This window comes from Oncorhynchus keta, chromosome 5 (genome assembly GCF_023373465.1).
Source record: "Oncorhynchus keta strain PuntledgeMale-10-30-2019 chromosome 5, Oket_V2, whole genome shotgun sequence".
In the NCBI taxonomy this organism is placed as follows: domain Eukaryota; kingdom Metazoa; phylum Chordata; class Actinopteri; order Salmoniformes; family Salmonidae; genus Oncorhynchus; species Oncorhynchus keta.
The window spans coordinates 29,102,830-29,123,665 of NC_068425.1; the positions used below are offsets into that span (position 1 = coordinate 29,102,830).

Genomic DNA, 20,836 nt, shown 5'->3' on the forward strand with positions numbered 1-20,836 from the left:
CACTCTGTGTCTAGATGAAACAGAGCATCTCCACTCTGTGTCTAGATGAAACAGAGCATCTCCACTCTGTGTCTAGATGAAACAGAGCATCTCCACTCTGTGTCTAGATGAAACAGAGCATCTCCACTGTGTCTAGATGAAACAGAGCATCTCCACTCTGTGTCTAGATGAAACAGAGCATCTCCACTCTGTGTCTAGATGAAACAGAGCATCTCCACTCTGTGTCTAGATGAAACAGAGCATCTCCACTCTGTGTCTAGACAGAGCATCTCCACTCTGAGAACAGAGCATCTCCACTAGATGAAACAGAGCATCTCCACTCTGTGTCTAGTGTCCACTCTGTGTCTAGATAAACAGAGCATCTCCTCTGTGAGATGAAACAGAGCATCTCCACTCTGTGTCTAGATGAAACAGAGCATCTCCAGATGAAACAGAGCATCTCCACTCTGTGTCTAGATGAAACAGAGCATCTCCACTCTGTGTCTAGATGAAACAGAGCATCTCCACTCTGTGTCTAGATGAAACAGAGCATCTCCATCTCTGTGTCTCTGTGTCTAGATGAAACAGAGCATCTCCACTCTGTGTCTAGATGAAACAGAGCATCTCCACTCTGTGTCTAGATGAAACAGAGCATCTCCACTCTGTGTCTAGATGAAACAGAGCATCTCCACTCTGTGTCTAGATGAAACAGAGCATCTCCACTCTGTGTCTAGATGAAACAGAGCATCTCCACTCTGTGTCTAGATGAAACAGAGCATCTCCACTCTGTGTCTAGATGAAACAGAGCATCTCCACTCTGTGTCTAGATGAAACAGAGCATCTCCACTCTGTGTCTAGATGAAACAGAGCATCTCCACTCTGTGTCTAGATGAAACAGAGCATCTCCACTCTGTGTCTAGATGAAACAGAGCATCTGTGTCTAGATGAAACAGAGCATCTCCACTCTGTGTCTAGATGATCTCCACTCTGTGTCTAAAAACAGAGCATCTCCACTCTGTGTCTAGATGAAACAGAGCATCTCCACTCTGTGTCTAGATGAAACAGAGCATCTCCACTCTGTGTCTAGATGAAACAGAGCATCTCCACTCTGTGTCTAGATGAAACAGAGCATCTCCACTCTGTGTCTAGATGAAACAGAGCATCTCCACTCTGTGTCTAGATGAAACAGAGCATCTCCACTCTGTGTCTAGATGAAACAGAGCATCTCCACTCTGTGTCTAGATGAAACAGAGCATCTCCACTCTGTGTCTAGATGAAACAGAGCATCTCCAGATGAAACAGAGCATCTGTGTCTAGATGAAACAGAGCATCTCCAGTGTCTAGATCTCTCCACTCTGTGTCTAGATGAAACAGAGCATCTCCACTCTGTGTCTAGATGAAACAGAGCATCTCCACTCTGTGTCTAGATGAAACAGAGCATCTCCACTGTGTCTAGATGAAACAGAGCATCTCCACTCTGTGTCTAGATGAAACAGAGCATCTCCACTCTGTGTCTAGATGAAACAGAGCATCTCCACTCTGTGTCTAGATGAAACAGAGCATCTCCACTCTGTGTCTAGATGAAACAGAGCATCTCCACTCTGTGTCTAGATGAAACAGAGCATCTCCACTCTGTGTCTAGATGAAACAGAGCATCTCCACTCTGTGTCTAGATGAAACAGAGCATCTCCACTCTGTGTCTAGATGAAACAGAGCATCTCCACTCTGTGTCTAGATGAAACAGAGCATCTCCACTCTGTGTCTAGATGAAACAGAGCATCTCCACTCTGTGTCTAGATGAAACAGAGCATCTCCACTCTGTGTCTAGATGAAACAGAGCATCTCCACTCTGTGTCTAGATGAAACAGAGCATCTCCACTCTGTGTCTAGATGAAACAGAGCATCTCCACTCTGTGTCTAGATGAAACAGAGCATCTCCACTCTGTGTCTAGATGAAACAGAGCATCTCCACTCTGTGTCTAGATGAAACAGAGCATCTCCACTCTGTGTCTAGATGAAACAGAGCATCTCCACTCTGTGTCTAGATGAAACAGAGCATCTCCACTCTGTGTCTAGATGAAACAGAGCATCTCCACTCTGTGTCTAGATGAAACAGAGCATCTCCACTCTGTGTCTAGATGAAACAGAGCATCTCCATCTCAGAGCATCTCCACTGTGTCTAGATGAAACAGAGCATCTCCACTCTGTGTCTAGATGAAACAGAGCATCTCCACTCTGTGTCTAGATGAAACAGAGCATCTCCACTCTGTGTGTCTAGATGAAACAGAGCATCTCCACTCTGTGTCTAGATGAAACAGAGCATCTCCACTCTGTGTCTAGATGAAACAGAGCATCTCCACTCTGTGTCTAGATGAAACAGAGCATCTCCACTCTGTGTCTAGATGAAACAGAGCATCTCCACTCTGTGTCTAGATGAAACAGAGCATCTCCACTGTGTCTAGATGAAACAGAGCATCTCCACTGTGTCTAGATGAAACAGAGCATCTCCACTGTGTGTCTAGATGAAACAGAGCATCTCCACTCTGTGTCTAGATGAAACAGAGCATCTCCACTGTGTCTAGATGAAACAGAGCATCTCCACTCTGTGTCTAGATGAAACAGAGCATCTCCACTCTGTGTCTAGATGAAACAGAGCATCTCCACTCTGCATCTCCACTCTGTGTCTAGATGAAACAGAGCATCTCCACTCTGTGTCTAGATGAAACAGAGCATCTCCACTCTGTGTCTAGATGAAACAGAGCATCTCCACTCTGTGTCTAGATGAAACAGAGCTAGATGAAACAGAGCATCTCCACTCTGTGTCTAGATGAAACAGAGCATCTCCACTCTGTGTCTAGATGAAACAGAGCATCTCCACTCTGTGTCTAGATGAAACAGAGCATCTCCACTCTGTGTCTAGATGAAACAGAGCATCTCCACTCTGTGTCTAGATGAAACAGAGCATCTCCACTCTGTGTCTAGATGAAACAGAGCATCTCCACTCTGTGTCTAGATGAAACAGAGCATCTCCACTCTGTGTCTAGATGAAACAGAGCATCTCCACTCTGTGTCTAGATGAAACAGAGCATCTCCACTCTGTGTCTAGATGAAACAGAGCATCTCCACTCTGTGTCTAGATGAAACAGAGCATCTCCACTCTGTGTCTAGATGAAACAGAGCATCTCCACTCTGTGTCTAGATGAAACAGAGCATCTCCACTCTGTGTCTAGATGAAACAGAGCATCTCCACTCTGTGTCTAGATGAAACAGAGCATCTCCACTCTGTGTCTAGATGAAACAGAGCATCTCCACTCTGTGTCTAGATGAAACAGAGCATCTCCACTCTGTGTCTAGATGAAACAGAGCATCTCCACTCTGTGTCTAGATGAAACAGAGCATCTCCACTCTGTGTCTAGATGAAACAGAGCATCTCCACTCTGTGTCTAGATGAAACAGAGCATCTCCACTCTGTGTCTAGATGAAACAGAGCATCTCCACTCTGTGTCTAGATGAAACAGAGCATCTCCACTCTGTGTCTAGATGAAACAGAGCATCTCCACTCTGTGTCTAGATGAAACAGAGCATCTCCACTCTGTGTCTAGATGAAACAGAGCATCTCCACTCTGTGTCTAGATGAAACAGAGCATCTCCACTCTGTGTCTAGATGAAACAGAGCATCTCCACTCTGTGTCTAGATGAAACAGAGCATCTCCACTCTGTGTCTAGATGAAACAGAGCATCTCCACTCTGTGTCTAGATGAAACAGAGCATCTCCACTCTGTGTCTAGATGAAACAGAGCATCTCCACTCTGTGTCTAGATGAAACAGAGCATCTCCACTCTGTGTCTAGATGAAACAGAGCATCTCCACTCTGTGTCTAGATGAAACAGAGCATCTCCACTCTGTGTCTAGATGAAACAGAGCATCTCCACTCTGTGTCTAGATGAAACAGAGCATCTCCACTCTGTGTCTAGATGAAACAGAGCATCTCCACTCTGTGTCTAGATGAAACAGAGCATCTCCACTCTGTGTCTAGATGAAACAGAGCATCTCCACTCTGTGTCTAGATGAAACAGAGCATCTCCACTCTGTGAAACAGAGCATCTAGAGATGAAACAGAGCATCTCCACTCTGTGTCTAGATGAAACAGAGCATCTCCACTCTGTGTCTAGATGAAACAGAGCATCTCCACTCTGTGTCTAGATGAAACAGAGCATCTCCACTCTGTGTCTAGATGAAACAGAGCATCTCCACTCTGTGTCTAGATGAAACAGAGCATCTCCACTCTGTGTCTAGATGAAACAGAGCATCTCCACTCTGTGTCTAGATGAAACAGAGCATCTCCACTCTGTGTCTAGATGAAACAGAGCATCTCCACTCTGTGTCTAGATGAAACAGAGCATCTCCACTCTGTGTCTAGATGAAACAGAGCATCTCCACTCTGTGTCTAGATGAAACAGAGCATCTCCACTCTGTGTCTAGATGAAACAGAGCATCTCCACTCTGTGTCTAGATGAAACAGAGCATCTCCACTCTGTGTCTAGATGAAACAGAGCATCTCCACTCTGTGTCTAGATGAAACAGAGCATCTCCACTCTGTGTCTAGATGAAACAGAGCATCTCCACTCTGTGTCTAGATGAAACAGAGCATCTCCACTCTGTGTCTAGATGAAACAGAGCATCTCCACTCTGTGTCTAGATGAAACAGAGCATCTCCACTCTGTGTCTAGATGAAACAGAGCATCTCCACTCTGTGTCTAGATGAAACAGAGCATCTCCACTCTGTGTCTAGATGAAACAGAGCATCTCCACTCTGATGAAACAGAGCATCTAGATGAAACAGAGCATCTCCACTCTGTGTCTAGATGAAACAGAGCATCTCCACTCTGTGTCTAGATGAAACAGAGCATCTCCACTCTGTGTCTAGATGAAACAGAGCATCTCCACTCTGTGTCTAGATGAAACAGAGCATCTCCACTCTGTGTCTAGATGAAACAGAGCATCTCCACTCTGTGTCTAGATGAAACAGAGCATCTCCACTCTGTGTCTAGATGAAACAGAGCATCTCCACTCTGTGTCTAGATGAAACAGAGCATCTCCACTCTGTGTCTAGATGAAACAGAGCATCTCCACTCTGTGTCTAGATGAAACAGAGCATCTCCACTCTGTGTCTAGATGAAACAGAGCATCTCCACTCTGTGTCTAGATGAAACAGAGCATCTCCACTCTGTGTCTAGATGAAACAGAGCATCTCCACTCTGTGTCTAGATGAAACAGAGCATCTCCACTCTGTGTCTAGATGAAACAGAGCATCTCCACTCTGTGTCTAGATGAAACAGAGCATCTCCACTCTGTGTCTAGATGAAACAGAGCATCTCCACTCTGTGTCTAGATGAAACAGAGCATCTCCACTCTGTGTCTAGATGAAACAGAGCATCTCCACTCTGTGAAACAGAGCATCTAGATGAAACAGAGCATCTCCACTCTGTGTCTAGATGAAACAGAGCATCTCCACTCTGTGATGAAACAGAGCATCTCCAGAGATGAAACAGAGCATCTCCACTCTGTGTCTAGATGAAACAGAGCATCTCCACTCTGTGTCTAGATGAAACAGAGCATCTCCACTCTGTGTCTAGATGAAACAGAGCATCTCCACTAGATGAAACAGTGTCTAGATGAAACAGAGCATCTCCACTCTGTGTCTAGATGAAACAGAGCATCTCCACTCTGTGTCTAGATGAAACAGAGCATCTCCACTCTGTGTCTAGATGAAACAGAGCATCTAGAGATGAAACAGAGCATCTCCACTGTGTTTCTAGATGAAACAGACATCTCCACTCTGTGTCTAGATGAAACAGAGCATCTCCACTCTGTGTCTAGATGAAACCAAAAGATGAAACAGAGCATCTCCACTCTGTGTCTAGATGAAACAGAGCATCTCCAAGTGTCTAGATGAAACAGAGCATCTCCACTCTGTGTCTAGATGAAACATCTCCAAGATGAAACAGAGCATCTCCACTGTGTCTAGATGAAACAGAGCATCTCCACTGTGTCTAGATGAAACAGAGCATCTCCACTGTGTCTAGATGAAACAGAGCATCTCAGTCTAGATGAAACAGAGCATCTCCACTCTGTGTCTAGATGAAACAGAGCATCTCCACTCTGTGTCTAGATGAAACAGAGCATCTCCACTAGATGAAACAGAGCATCTCCACTCTGTGTCTAGATGAAACAGAGCATCTCCAAGTGTGTCTAGATGAAACAGAGCATCTCCACTGATGAAACAGATGTCTAGATGAAACAGAGCATCTCCACTCTGTGTCTAGATGAAACAGAGCATCTCCAATGTGTCTAGATGAAACAGAGCATCTCCACTGTGTCTAGATGAAACAGAGCATCTCCACTCTGTGTCTAGATGAAACAGAGCATCTCCACTGTGTCTAGATGAAACAGAGCATCTCCACTCTGTGTCTAGATGAAACAGAGCATCTCCACTGTGTCTAGATGAAACAGAGCATCTCCACTGTGTCTAGATGAAACAGAGCATCTCCACTCTGTGTCTAGATGAAACAGAGCATCTCCACTGTGTCTAGATGAAACAGAGCATCTCCACTCTGTGTCTAGATGAAACAGAGCATCTCCACTGTGTCTAGATGAAACAGAGCATCTCCACTGTGTCTAGATGAAACAGAGCATCTCCACTCTGTGTCTAGATGAAACAGAGCATGTGTCTAGATGAAACAGAGCATCTCCAACACTAGATGAAACAGAGCATCTCCACTGTGTCTAGATGAAACAGAGCATCTCCACTCTGTGTCTAGATGAAACAGAGCAGATGAAACAGAGCATCTCCACTCTGTGTCTAGATGAAACAGAGCATCTCCACTGTGTCTAGATGAAACAGAGCATCTCCACTCTGTGTCTAGATGAAACAGAGCATCTCCACTCTGTGTCTAGATGAAACAGAGCATCTCCACTCTGTGTCTAGATGAAACAGAGCATCTCCACTCTGTGTCTAGATGAAACAGAGCATCTCCACTGTGTCTAGATGAAACAGAGCATCTCCACTCTGTGTCTAGATGAAACAGAGCATCTCCACTGTGTCTAGATGAAACAGAGCATCTCCAGATGAAACAGAGCATCTCCACTGTGTCTAGATGAAACAGAGCATCTCCACTCTGTGTCTAGATGAAGAGCATCTCCACAGAGATGAAACAGAGCATCTCCACTGTGTCTAGATGAAACAGAGCATCTGTGTCTAGATGAAACAGAGCATCTCCACTCTGTGTGAAACAGAGCTCTCCACTCTGATGAAAACTAGATGAAACAGAGCATCTCCACTCTGTGTCTAAATGAAACAGAGCATCTCCACTGTGTCTAGATGAAACAGAGCATCTCCACTCTGTGTCTAGATCAAACAGAGCATCTCAACTGTGTGTCTAGATGAAACAGAGCATCTCCACTCTGTGTCTAGATGAAACAGAGCATCTCCACTCTGTGTCTAGATGAAACAGAGCATCTCCACTCTAGATGAAACAGAGCATCTCCACTGTGTCTAGATGAAACAGAGCATCTCCACTCTGTGTCTAGATGAAACAGAGCATCTCCACTGTGTCTAGATGAAACAGAGCATCTCCACTCTGTGTCTAGATGAAACAGAGCATCTCCACTGTGTCTAGATGAAACAGAGCATCTCCACTGTGTCTAGATGAAACAGAGCATCTCCACTGTGTCTAGATGAAACAGAGCATCTCACTGTGTCTAGATGAAACAGAGCATCTCCACTCTGTGTCTAGATGAAACAGAGCATCTCCACTCTGTGTCTAGATGAAACAGAGCATCTCCACTCTGTGTCTAGATGAAACAGAGCATCTCCACTCTGTGTCTAGATGAAACAGAGCATCTCCACTGTGTGTCTAGATGAAACAGAGCATCTCCACTCTGTCTAGATGAAACAGAGCATCTCCAGGAGATCTCAACTGTGAAACAGAAACAGCATCTCCACTCTGTCTAGATGAAACACATCTCCACTCTGTGTCTAGATGAAACAGAGCATCTCCACACTGTGTCTAGATGAAACAGAGCATCTCCACTGTGTCTAGATGAAACAGCATCTCCACTCTCAGATGAAACAGAGCATCTCCACTGTGTCTAGATGAAACAGAGCATCTCCACTGTGTCTAGATGAAACAGAGCATCTCCACTCTGTGTCTAGATGAAACAGAGTTGAAGAGGCTAGAGGTTTTCATGGTGATGTTCTGGTACAGGGATAACCCTAGAATAATCTAGAAAGTCAGATAATTGCGTACTGGGAGAATGATATAATATGGGAACATGGCACCACTACAACAAGGTCAACAGTACCATTTCCATGATGTAGCCGACTGGCACTAGGAACGCATGTCACACAAGGCTGTGGTGGTGGGCCATTTATGATGATGTCATCGGACCGGCAGTGCAATCCAGTAGTGGGTGCAGCGTGTCGTTATTCATGGGTCTTCATTACAGTATGATCAGTTCCTCTTTGGTGGATGAATTCCCGTTGATCAGCATAGCAGGGACCAATGAGTTCATTCTATCTGACTGTAGATTACAGGATAAGGGCCCCATCCCCATCTCCCTAATTAACATCATCTCACTGTGGTGTTATTGATATTATATCAAGCCATTACACATCTCCTGAATGAGGGACCACTACTCCACATCACATAGAGGAGGACAGATTGTTCTGACTCCAGATTAGTTAGTTAGTTAGGTAGGTAGGTCTCCCTGTCTTAGGGCTAATTAGCCAGAGCCATATACTGCATGTGCTATACAACTGCACCCATATACCATGTATACTGTACATGTCTAGCCTGGTGTCTAACTGTTCCCACATATGGATGGATTGATTCATCACGGTTTTTAAGCATCAGTGCAGTGTATTACATTAACATGCACATTGTGGTGGAAATACTTCCCAGCCATTCATACGAACCACAGTGACTGTGGCCAGCTATGAGGGGCCTTTCTCTCTGCCTGCCCAACAGGCATCCGCAGGACAGCTATGTGGTCCTTCTCTGAGGAGTGGTGAGAGTGGGTAGGATGTAGACCGAGTTAGTGTGTTTAGAACGTTGGCTCACTCTGTTGGGTGGACTGGGTGAGAGGAAGAACTGCATCTACGCAATATTCTGTTTCTTTTTGACAAAAGACAATGAACGGCATTGTCAAAGAAACCAAGAGTTGTGTCTGCAGATGATCAGGGTTGGGGTCAATTCCATTTTAATTCCAGGCAATTCAGAAAGTAAACCAAATTCCAATTTTCCTAACTGAAAAGCATTGAAGATAATTGTAATTTCAGTGTACTTCCAGAATTGACTGGAATTTAAATGGAATTGACCACAACCCTGCAGCAGATACACACCATGTCTAAACAGCATTCTAGTGTACCACTGTCCTGCAAAGTAACCACGGATCTGGAAGTCCACTCCTCTTCTCCTTCATACAAGCTTTCCAATTGAAGTAAGAGGGCAAGTAAGAGATGATGCCTGCAGTCTAAGACTATCCACACATAGTAGCTTGTGGGCAACTCTACACTGTGGACTCTGCCCTGGTTGGAGAACGTCTGTCTGGAACAGCATAATGACCCATGAATTATTCACCACAGACTGGGAGTGGCAGCGGCCAGGACAGCGTGCTCTACAGATGGTTAACTACATGAATAGGACTCGTAACTGTTTATACACACAGGGCGTGTGCCGTTACGATCTGCATTTCCCAGGCCTGGGTTGCCAGTCTGTTTCTGCTTTAGCAATTGTTTAGCATGACAACAATAAAGGAAATGGCTGAAGCAGGAACTGGCAGTCAGATTGTGATTTTCCTAAGACTGAAGAACAACAGCAGTATGTCAGTTTATGAAGCTATGGTTCTCTCCTCCTCAATAAGTCATTGCTAACAGAGGTTTGAGCTAACACATCACACTGTGGATGCATGTGTTCCCTAAAGGCACCGCATCAGACTCCCCTCCTAAATCCACCAATGGGATGTGGTGCCTGGCTGCCACTTAAAGAGGATGGGAGTAACAGTAATCCTGTAATCCCATTACTGTCACCCAAAAAGAGTGTGAATGAATGCGTGCGTGCGTGCGTGTGTGTGTGTGCGTGTGTGTGTGTCTAATTAATTGTCCGAGGGATTAATGGGAGACGAGAAAGGCAGAGGCAGAGAATATCATGGAAATACATTTGCACTGGGCTCCATGGAGATGCTATATATGGACTGCTGTGTGCAAAATGGTAGGCATACCAATGATGTGAAATGCATGTATGTGGCTGTGTGGGTGGGTGGGTGGGTAATGTATGTGTGGATTCAGTGTGAGAGGGAGAGAGGAGAAACAGGAGTGAGATGGTGAATCTAAAACCACCTCCTCGCCCCTACTAAATCACTCCGTTGTCACGTGTTGCTCATGAAACTCTGAGGGTGACTTCCAGAGAGCGGCGAGGGGATCAATAAGCCCATCAACGCCAGGACACACTCCTGACTTGAATGATGCAGTTCATGTTACCCTTTTAAATAATAAAACAAGCATGAAATTCAAATGAACAAATCCACCCTGTCGTTTTACAAAATCTGAACCTCAGCAACAGTTAAACATTTAATTTGGGTGTTATTTCTTCTTTTACATGTATCAAGTTTCGACATTAGACAAACAAATGCATTGGGCACGTCTCTCCATTCTTTTATGTGAAATTGCGAGAACTCAAAAATAACGCAGTGTTTACAGGATTGCACATTGCTATGGATCAGGCAGTGTTGCAGACTCAGTGGAAGTGCCTACCGGAGGGGCTAATAAGCCCCTACACACCCTCAATAGCTTTCACTCACTCAGCTTTGGGACACTAGTGCAAATGGCGGAGGTGCATATGAACGCGAAGTGGAGGGTAAGAGGTCGATTTGGGATTCAGCCTGTGTGTCACGCCCTGGTCGAAGTATTTTGTGTTTATCTTTATGTATTGGGTCAGGCCAGGGTGTGGCATGGGGTTTTTGTATTGTGGTGTGTTTTGTCTTGGGGGTTTGGTATATAGTGGGATTGTAGCTAGTGGGGTGATCTAGCAGAGTCTATGGCTGTCTGGAGTGGTTCTCAATCAGAGTCAGGTGTTTATCGTTGTCCATATTTAGGCAGCCATATTCTTTGGTTGTTTTGTGGGTGATTGTCCTTAGTGTCTTTGTTCCTGTCGCTGTGTTAGTTGACACAAGTATAGGCTGTTTTCGGTTTTCATTACGTTTATTGTTTTGTAGTGTTTTTTGTATTGATTCGTGTTACGTTTGTTTTGATTAAACATGGATCGCAATCTACACGCTGCAGTTTGGTCCGACTCTCCTTCACCACACCTAGAAAACCGTTACAGTGTGTGTGTGTGTGTGTGTGTGTGTGTGTGTGTGTGTGTGTGTGTGTGTGTGTGTGTGTGTGTGTGTGTGTAAACTGACTTTGGTCTGCATAGTTCTTGATCTTGAGCTCAAGCTGGCGGGAGTGGGACTCCATTCTGCCCACATGGTTCTGAAGGTCCTTCTTCTCCTGCTCCTGACTGTCCTCAAACTCCATGAACTTCTGCTCAGAGACACACAGAGAGAACCCTCAGTAACTCTCTCTCATCAGTAACATATACAGTCGTGGCCAAAAGTTTTGAGAATGACACAAATGTTCATTTTCACATAGTCTGCTGCCTCAGTTTGTATGATGGCAATTTGCATATACTCCAGAATGTTATGAAGAGTAATCAGATTAATTTCAATTAATTGCAAAGTCCCTCTTTGCCATGCAAAGGAACTGAATCCCCAAAAACATTTCCACTGCATTTCAGTCCTGCCACAAAATTACCAGCTGACATCATGTCAGTGATTCTCTCATTAATACAGGTGTGAGTGTTGGCGAGGACAAGGCTGGAGATCACTGCTCATTGCTGGAGATCATGCTGATTGAGTTCGAATAACAGACTTGAAGCTTCAAAAGGAGGGTGGTGCTTGGAATCATTGTTCTTCCTCTGTCAACCATGGTTACCTGCAAGGAAACACGTGGCGTCATCATTGCTTTGCACAAAAAGGGCTTCACAGGCAAGGATATTGCTGCCAGTAAGATTGCAACTAAATCAACCATTTATCGGAAGCGCCAGGACCGTCTCCAAAAGTTGATTCAGCTGTGGGATCGGGGCACCACCAGTACAGAGCTTGCTCAGGAATGGCAGCAGGCAGGTGTCAGTGAATCTGCACGCACAGTGAGGCAAAGACTTTTGGAGGATGACCTGGTGTCAAGAAGGGCAGCAAAGAAGCCACTTCTCTCCAGGAAAAACATTGGGGAAAGACTGATATTCTGCAAAAGGTACAGGGATTGGACTGCTGAGGACTGGGGAAAAGTAATTTTCTCTGATGAATCCACTTTCCAATTGTTTGGGGCATCCGAAAAAAAGCTTGTCCGGAGAAGACAAGGTGAGTGCTACCATCAGTCCTGTGTCATGCCAACAGTAAAGTATCCTGAAACCATTCATGTGTGGGGTTGCTTCTCAGCCAAGGGAGTGGGCTCACTCACAATTTTGCCTAAGAACACGGCCATGAATAAAGAATGGTACCAACACATCCTCCGAGAGCAACTTCTCCCAACCATCCAGGAACAGTTTGGTGACGAACAATGCCTTTTCCAGCATGATGGAGCACCTTGCCATAAGGCAAAAGTGATAACTAAGTGGCTCGGGGAACAAAACATCAATATTTTGGATCCATGGCCAGGAAACTCCCCAGACCTTAATCCCATTGAGAACTTGTGGTCAATCCTCAAAAAATAAAAAATCCGACAAACTCCAAGCATTGATTACGCAAGAATGGGCTGCCATCAGTCAGAATGTGGCCCAGAAGTTAATTGACAGCATGCCAGGGCGGATTGCAGAGGTCTTGAAAAAGAAGGGTCAACATTGCAAATATTGACTCCTTGAATCAACTTCATGTAATTGTCAATAAAAGCCTTTGACACTTATGAAATGCTTGTAATTATACTTCAGTATTCCATAGTAACATCTGACAAAAATATCTAGACACTGAAGCAGCAAACTTCGTGGAAATTCATATTTGTGTCATTCTAAAAATAATTGGCCACAACTGTACACACACACACCACTCTCTCACACCACACACACACACACACACACACACACACACACACACACACACACACACACACACACACACACACACACACACACACACACACATTACATAATACAGTTTAAAAGAGACACTGCGAATATAGAGAGCAGAATTATTATTTGATCAAATACAGGACCACCCTGTACGTTATACAGAGGGGTACATGTGTAGCTCCTGCCACAACATAGTCTAGACTACACTCTAAGAAGCAGGGATGTCTACTACTATGTTACATAGACAGACCAGGATCTGGAAGTCTTCTGTTCACCCGGAAATGCAGGTCCCCTCCACTCCCACATCCTCCTGGTGTGTCAGAGAAGTGTGGCCTGGACAGAAATCCAGTGTGTGTGTGTGTGTGTGTGTGTGTGTGTGTGTGTGTGTGTGTGTGTGTGTGTGTGTGTGTGTGTGTGTGTGAGTGTGTGCTTTCACATCCTGCCAGCTGTAATACTTTACTCTGGCCTGCTCTTCAGTCCTCTCCTTTCTTCTTTTCTGTTTTCACATTTATAGATGCATTGAAATTAGAGCTGCCTTCAGTACATCAGATAATGATCTTTTTTCATCATTAAACAAAGCCATAACATTCTATAGAATACATTTCTACCTGTAACGTTCAAAACAGCTAGAAAGGCTGCAGCTAATCATCTGGCCACCATACTGTATTACCCAGGCCTTCTGTGCTCCTCTCCCCTAGAAGAACAAACCAGGGAGCACAGAGCCGCTGGAAAACGTGTGGCAAGGCGGCATTTGCCTCAGTACTTCAATCTGGTGTGAATGCAACGGCACTGAACACGTTTACCAGACAAATTCAATAGTTCACGTCATAGAAAAACATTTTGCAACAGAAAAGAAAGCAGGCATTTCTTATTGGGCAAGTTGACATAGTACCTCCCCCTATTTCAGCCTGTTTGCATGTTTAGTGAATAAAACCCTGTCCCTGGGATTTCATGTGGTAACCCCCATGCTCGCTGTGACAGGTGGATTCACTTGTCAGTCACAGTGGTCTTCTAGCTACAGCCTACAGAGACTAATTAACCACACCTCTCAACAACTATGTTTGGTTGCACCAGCATATCGTGTTTTGACTCTGCACTCTGCACTCACACTCCTCTCCAGTGTGGAATCCTGGAGCAATCTGACTTTGTGGTCGTGTTATCTAGTGGAAACTAGAGCTCGGCCGATTAATCGGAATGGCCGATTAATTAGGGCCGATTTCAAGTTTTCATAACAATCAATCATCCGCTTTTTTGGACACCGATCATGGCCGATTACATTGCACGAGGAGACTGTGTGGCAGGCTGACTACCTGTTATGCGAGTGCAGCAAGGAGCCAAGGTGAGGTGCTAGCTAACATTAAACGTATCTTATAAAAAACAATCAATCTTAACATAATCACTAGTTAACTACACATAGTTGATAATATTACTAGTTTATCTAGCTTGTCCTGCGTTGCATATAATCGATGTGGTGCCTGTTAATTTATCATTGAATCACAGCCTACTTCGCCAAACGGGTGATTTAACAAGCGCATTTGCGAAAAAAGCTCTGTTGTTGCACCAATGTGTACCTAACCATAAACATCAACACCTTTCTTAAAATCAATACACAAGTATATATTTTTAAACCTGCAAATGAACACGCATTTTCATGGAAAACAAGGCATGTGTGAATAAAAGCAGTTAATAAAAGCAGTTTAGTCATCTAAAACTATCTAGAATGATCCAATCTATAGCTAGCTAGCTAACAAAACTACTAATGTTAGCTTTAGAGTAGCCTTGCTAGATAGCTAGCTAGCTAGGTTGATGCAATCATGTAGCCAGCAGCTAACATTATGATTTAGACTCACTGAATAAATGTGTTTGGCACAGGATAAAGAAGATGAAACAATCTGCTGCTGCTACCCAAGGACAATGGATACAGAAGTTCCTGGAAAGTTTGTTAGTCCAGTAATGTTCATTGGCATATTATTTTATTTGCACTGCTGGTGATTATTCACAAAGGTTTGTGTTGCAAATTTCACTGTCTTAAAAGTAAAAAACCTACAAATTCCGCCACAGAGCAGTCTCCAGACAATATGAACACACATTTGTCCAACCATAAAGAGTGAATTTATGGATTCTAGCACCACCATAACTTTCACAAATACAGAGACAGGCAGCCAGCTTTTTCGACGAGCTAGTGCATAGTGACACCTGGTAATGCAGGTTTGGTTAGAATAGAGTGCAACAGAATGAGTAACATTCAATAAAATCTACTTCATGAAAAGGGGTACATTATTTTCAATTAAAAGTAGTTGATTTAATAATTGAATATATGGATTTGACTGGCAATCAGTTCCTACAGTGAGCACTAGGGAACCAACCTATGCTGCGAAGGATGGACACAATAAAGAGGAAAGGAGAGAGGAGAGGATACATCTGAGGAATCACAGCATTGAACATTCCATACCCCCATGATTCATAACACCCCTCATCGGGACTCTGGTTAATGCGGTTCAACAGTTACGTTGCATCCCAAATGGCAACCTATTCCCTATGTAGTGCACCAAATGGGCCCTTAGGGCTCTGGTCAAAACTTGTGTACTATATAGGGAATAGGGTGCCATTTGGGACACGGCCTGCCCTGTCATCATCTCCACTCTCCACTGCAGCACTTTAGTTATCTAATGTTGTTCTTCTGAACGAGGCCCCTTGGCCTACCCAGAGATACTTCTTGAACCGATGGTTAAAATTGCAAAATATGTTTTGGAGTACTACCAGTGTCAGTTTGTGTCATCTGAAACGTTGGTGTTTCATCGACCGCCTCATGTCCCAACAATGTGTTGTTGGAAGCAGTGCAGTGAGTCTAGGAAAGCAGAGTCTTGAAGGGTGAAATATGTTTTCACTGTCCATGGTCAAGAACATCTCAACTCAGGAAAAAAAAGAAACATCCTCTTACTGTCAACTGTGTTTATTTTCAGCAAACTTAACATGTGTAAATATTTGTATGAACATAACAAGACTCAACAACTGAGACATGAACTGAACACGTTCCACAGACATGTGACTAACAGAAATTGAATAACATGTCCCTGAACAAAGGGGGGTCAAAATCAAAAGTAACAGTCAGTATCTGGTGTGGCCACCAGATGCATTAAGTACTGCAGTGCATCTCCTCCTCATGGACTGCACCAGATTTGCCAGTTCTTGCTGTGAGATGTTACCCCACTCTTCCACCAATGCACCTGCAAGTTCCCGGACATTTCTGGGGAGAATGGCCCTAGCCCTCACCCTCCGATCCAACAGGTCCCAGACGTGCTCAATAGGATTGAGATCTGGGCTCTTCACTGGCCATGGCAGAACACTGACATTCCTGTCTTGCAGGAAATCACGCACAGTGGACGAGCAGTATGGCTGGTGGCATTGTCATGCTGGAGGGTCATGTCAGGATGAGCCTGCAGGAAGGGTACCACATGAGGGAGGAGGATGTCTTTCCAGTAACGCACAGCGTTGAGATTGCCTGCAATGACAACAAGCTCAGTCCGATGATGCTGTGACACACCGCCCCAGACCATGACGGACCCTCCACCTCCAAATCGATCCCGCTCCAGAGTACAGGCCTCGGTGTAACGCTCATTCCTTCAACGATGAATGCGAATCCAACCATCACCCCTGGTGAGACAAAACCGCGACTCGTCAGTGAAGAGCACTTTTTGCCAGTCCTGTCTGGTCCAGCGATGGTGGGTTTGTGCCCATAGTCGACACTGTTGCCGGTGATGTCTGGTGAGGACCTGCCTTACATCAGGACTACAAGACCTGTCCAGCCTCTCTCAGCCTATTGCGGACAGTCTGAGCACTGATGGAGGGATTGTGCGTGCCTGGTGTAACTCGGGCAGTTGTTGTTGCCATCCTGTACCTGTCCTGCAGGTGTGATGTTCGGATGTACCGATCCTGTGCAGGTGTTGTTACACGTGGTCTGCCACTGCGAGGACAATCAGCTGTCCATCCTGTCTCAGGCGTCTCACAGTACGGACATTGCAATTTATTGCCCTGGCCACATCTGCAGTCCTCATGCCTCCTTGCAGCATGCCTAAGGCACGTTCACGCAGATGAGCAGGGACCCTGGGCATCTTTCTTTTGGTGTTTTTCAGAGTCAGTAGAAAGGCATCTGTAGTGTCCTAAGTTTTCTTAACTGTGACCTTAATTGCCTACCGTCCATAAGCTGTTAGTGTCTTAACGACCGTTCCAGGTATGGGAAACAGTGTTAAACCCTTAAAAATTAAGATCTGTGAAGTTATTTAGATTTTTATGAATTATCTTTGAAAGACAGGGTCCTGAAAAAGGGAAGATTATTTTTTTGCTGGGTTTTGCACAATGTGATGCATTGTGGGTAAATGGTGACTGACTAATTTACAAATAATAATGAGTAGGCCTAGTTACATACACTGCTCAAAAAAATTAAGGGAACACTTAAACAACACAATGTAACTCCAAGTCAATCACAGTTCTGTGAAATAAAACTGTCCACTTAGGAAGCAACACTGATTGACAATAAATGTCACATGCTGTTGTGCAAATGGAATAGACAACAGGTGGAAATTATAGGCATTTAGCAAGACACCCCCAATAAAGGAGTGGTTCTGCAGGTGGAGACCACAGACCACTTCTCAATTCCTATGCTTCCTGGCAGATGTTTTGGTCACTTTTGAATGCTGGCGGTGCTTTCACTCTAGTGGTAAGCCTGAGACGGAGTCTACAACCCACACAAGTGGCTCAGGTAGTGCAGCTCATCCAGGATGGCACATCAATGCGAGCTGTGGCAAGAAGGTTTGCTGTGTCTGTCAGCGTAGTCTCCAGAGCATGGAGGCGCTACCAGGAGACAGGCCAGTACATCAGGAGACGTGGAGAAGGCCGTAGGAGGGCAACAACCCAGCAGCAGGACCGCTACCTCCGCCTTTGTGCAAGGAGGAGCAGGAGGAGCACTGCCAGAGCCCTGCAAAATGACCTCCAGCAGGCCACAAATGTGCATGTGTCTGCTCAAACGGTCAGAAACAGACTCCATGAGGGTGGTATGAGGGCCCGGCGTCCACAGGTTGGGGTTGTGCTTACAGCCCAACACCGTGCAGGACGTTTGGCATTTGCCAGAGAACACCAAGATTGGCAAATTCGCCACGGGCGCCCTATGCTCTTCACAGATGAAAGCAGGTTCACACTGAGCACATGTGACAGATGTGACAGTCTGGAGACGCCGTGGAGAACGTTCTGCTGTCTGCAACATCTTCCAGCATGACCGGTTTGGCGGTGGGTCAGTCATTGTGTGGGGAGGCATTTCTTTGGGGGGCCGCACAGCCCTCCATGTGCTCGCCAGAGGTAGCCTGACTGCCATTAGGTACCGAGATGAGATCCTCAGACCCCTTGTGAGACCATATGCTGGTGCGGTTGGCCCTGGGTTCCTCCTAATGCAAGACAATGCTAGACCTCATGTGGCTGGAGTGTGTCAGCAGCCTTCCTGCAAGAGGAAGGCATTGATACTATGGACTGGCCCGCCCGTTCCCTAAGACCTGAATCCAACTGAGCACATCTGTGACATCATGTCTCGCTCCATCCACCAATGCCACATTGCACCACAGACTGTCCAGGAGTTGGCGGCTGCTTTAGTCTAGGTTTGGGAGGAGATCCCTCAGGAGACCATCCACCACCTCATCAGGAGCATGCCCAGGCGTTGTAGGGAGGTCATACAGGCATGTGGAGGCCACACACACTACTGAGCCCCATTTTGAGTTGTTTTAAGGACATTACATCAAAGTTGGATCAGCCTGTAGTGTGGTTTTCCACTTTAATTTTGAGTGTGACTCCAAATCCAGACCTCCATGGGTTGATACATTTAATTTCCATTGATAATTTTTGTGTGATTTTGTTGTCAGCACATTCAACTATGTAAAGAAAAAAGTATTTAATAAGAATATTTCATTCATTCAGATGTAGGATGTGTTATTTTAGTGTTCCCTTTATTGTTTTGAGCAGTGTATGTTGATTTGTAGATGAGTCAGCCTTGGCTGTGTCTTTGCTTCACTAGGCTGGACAACCATGATAATAACAACATTGTCAGACAACAACAGAAGGTTAGTGGTTTTATAAGTTACACATAAAAAACTGTTACAAAGTCTACTGTGTATAGTGTTAAATGTAACCCTGCCTTACATAAAGCTTACAGAATTAATAGCAGAAGAGCATCATTAATCAGATGACATAAAATATATACTTTCTACATTGAAACCTGTCTGTATTTATTTTGTAAGTCCACTGCTTAACATTGTGTGTGTATGTGTGTGTGTAGAGTGTAATTCATATTTAAAGGCATTGTAACCATTCTTTGCATAACGCTCAGCCCTGCTATAGTAGTCCACTAAACTACACAGTATGTTGTCCATTGAAGTTGTTGTCTCTGGCTGTTTTGATATTATATTCAGAATGAATAACAACAAGGTTTGTGATAGTTTGAGTCACCTCAGGTCAAGATGGTTTTCAATTCACATGAGCAGACAATTAAAAGCACAGGTCTATAGTCATAACACAGATGAAAAGGGAAGCTATGTATAATAAGAATATTTTGTCATAGCCTACGAATAGGACCCAGAGTTTTACCTGACCAGGTCATGATCAGGAAAAACTCCATGCCCCAGAAAAGACACACCACTTTTGAACCAATGGTGCCACCTCTGAGGGGGCGGCCATTGTTTGCATCCATGTAGATTCATCATGATTCAAAACATTGGTTAATGATGAGGTATTACCTGCCACATGTCTGTAAAGTGCCAGTTTATAACCACACCTTAGGGATGAATGTCGAACTGGAGTGAAATATACTTACGCTCACTCACATTTCTATAAACAGTCAAACAGTGTATGATTTGTACAAAGGGAACTGTGTGATAAACTACTATATCATGGAGACTTTACTCCTCATAGTGGTGAGAAGATGCACACAGCTGAACACCCTTCTTTATTTTTCCAGGTTTGTGTTTCCGATTTGAGCGATCTGTTAAATAACGACAACAGATTCAATGCGTGGCAGAGGGGCCTATAAAAGCTGAAGAACACATCCAGGTACTGTTGCCTGATGAAAACCTAAGGGTGGAAACGTTGTGATAATAACATCACTTAGGAACATGAGCAGCAATGTGGCGTTTTCCTTTGTATATTTCAGAGTGGCCCTATAAGACATTAGGGGAACAGATGTTGCTCTTTATTTTCTCCTGGATAAAATCCAAGAGGGTTTGACAAACCATTCCCTTGGAAACAGAGTAGGTCAATATTGAGTAAAATGGGGAAGGTTTATGGTGCAACACCAGGCCCAAGAGTACTAATAGAAGCCAAGGCACAGGGAAGTTTCTCCCTCTCAGTGAGCCCTGGCCATCACAAAGGATCACATGACCTGGAAATTATAACCCACACAGCCAACAATACGAAAACCTCGGTCCCCCTCCCCTCCTCCTCATCTGCATCTTTTCTGGGGAACACAAGGCTTCCTGGGATGAAGAAACCCAAGGCGGGCTGGAGGAGTGTGTCTCACTGTTTCTGTGTCACAGCCTGGACAGAGCGGAGAAGCCTAAAACAGCACTACACGCTGAGTTTGCTCCAATGGGACTACAGAAAGACAAACGGTCCGAGTCACATCCAACTCTCCCTCACTAAGACTCAGGGCCAGGCAG

General features: G+C 44.7%; 1 protein-coding gene across 1 annotated transcript in view; it reads right to left on the bottom strand.

Moving 5' to 3' along the window:
* spag9a (sperm associated antigen 9a) overlaps nt 1-20,836 on the bottom strand; it is a 66,133-nt gene that overhangs the window by 39,060 nt on the left and 6,237 nt on the right. Inside the window, exon 2 of the mRNA XM_052520015.1 lies at nt 11,443-11,563. Coding sequence (XP_052375975.1) covers nt 11,443-11,563 — 121 coding nt within the window. The remainder of the gene's footprint in view (nt 1-11,442; nt 11,564-20,836) is intronic.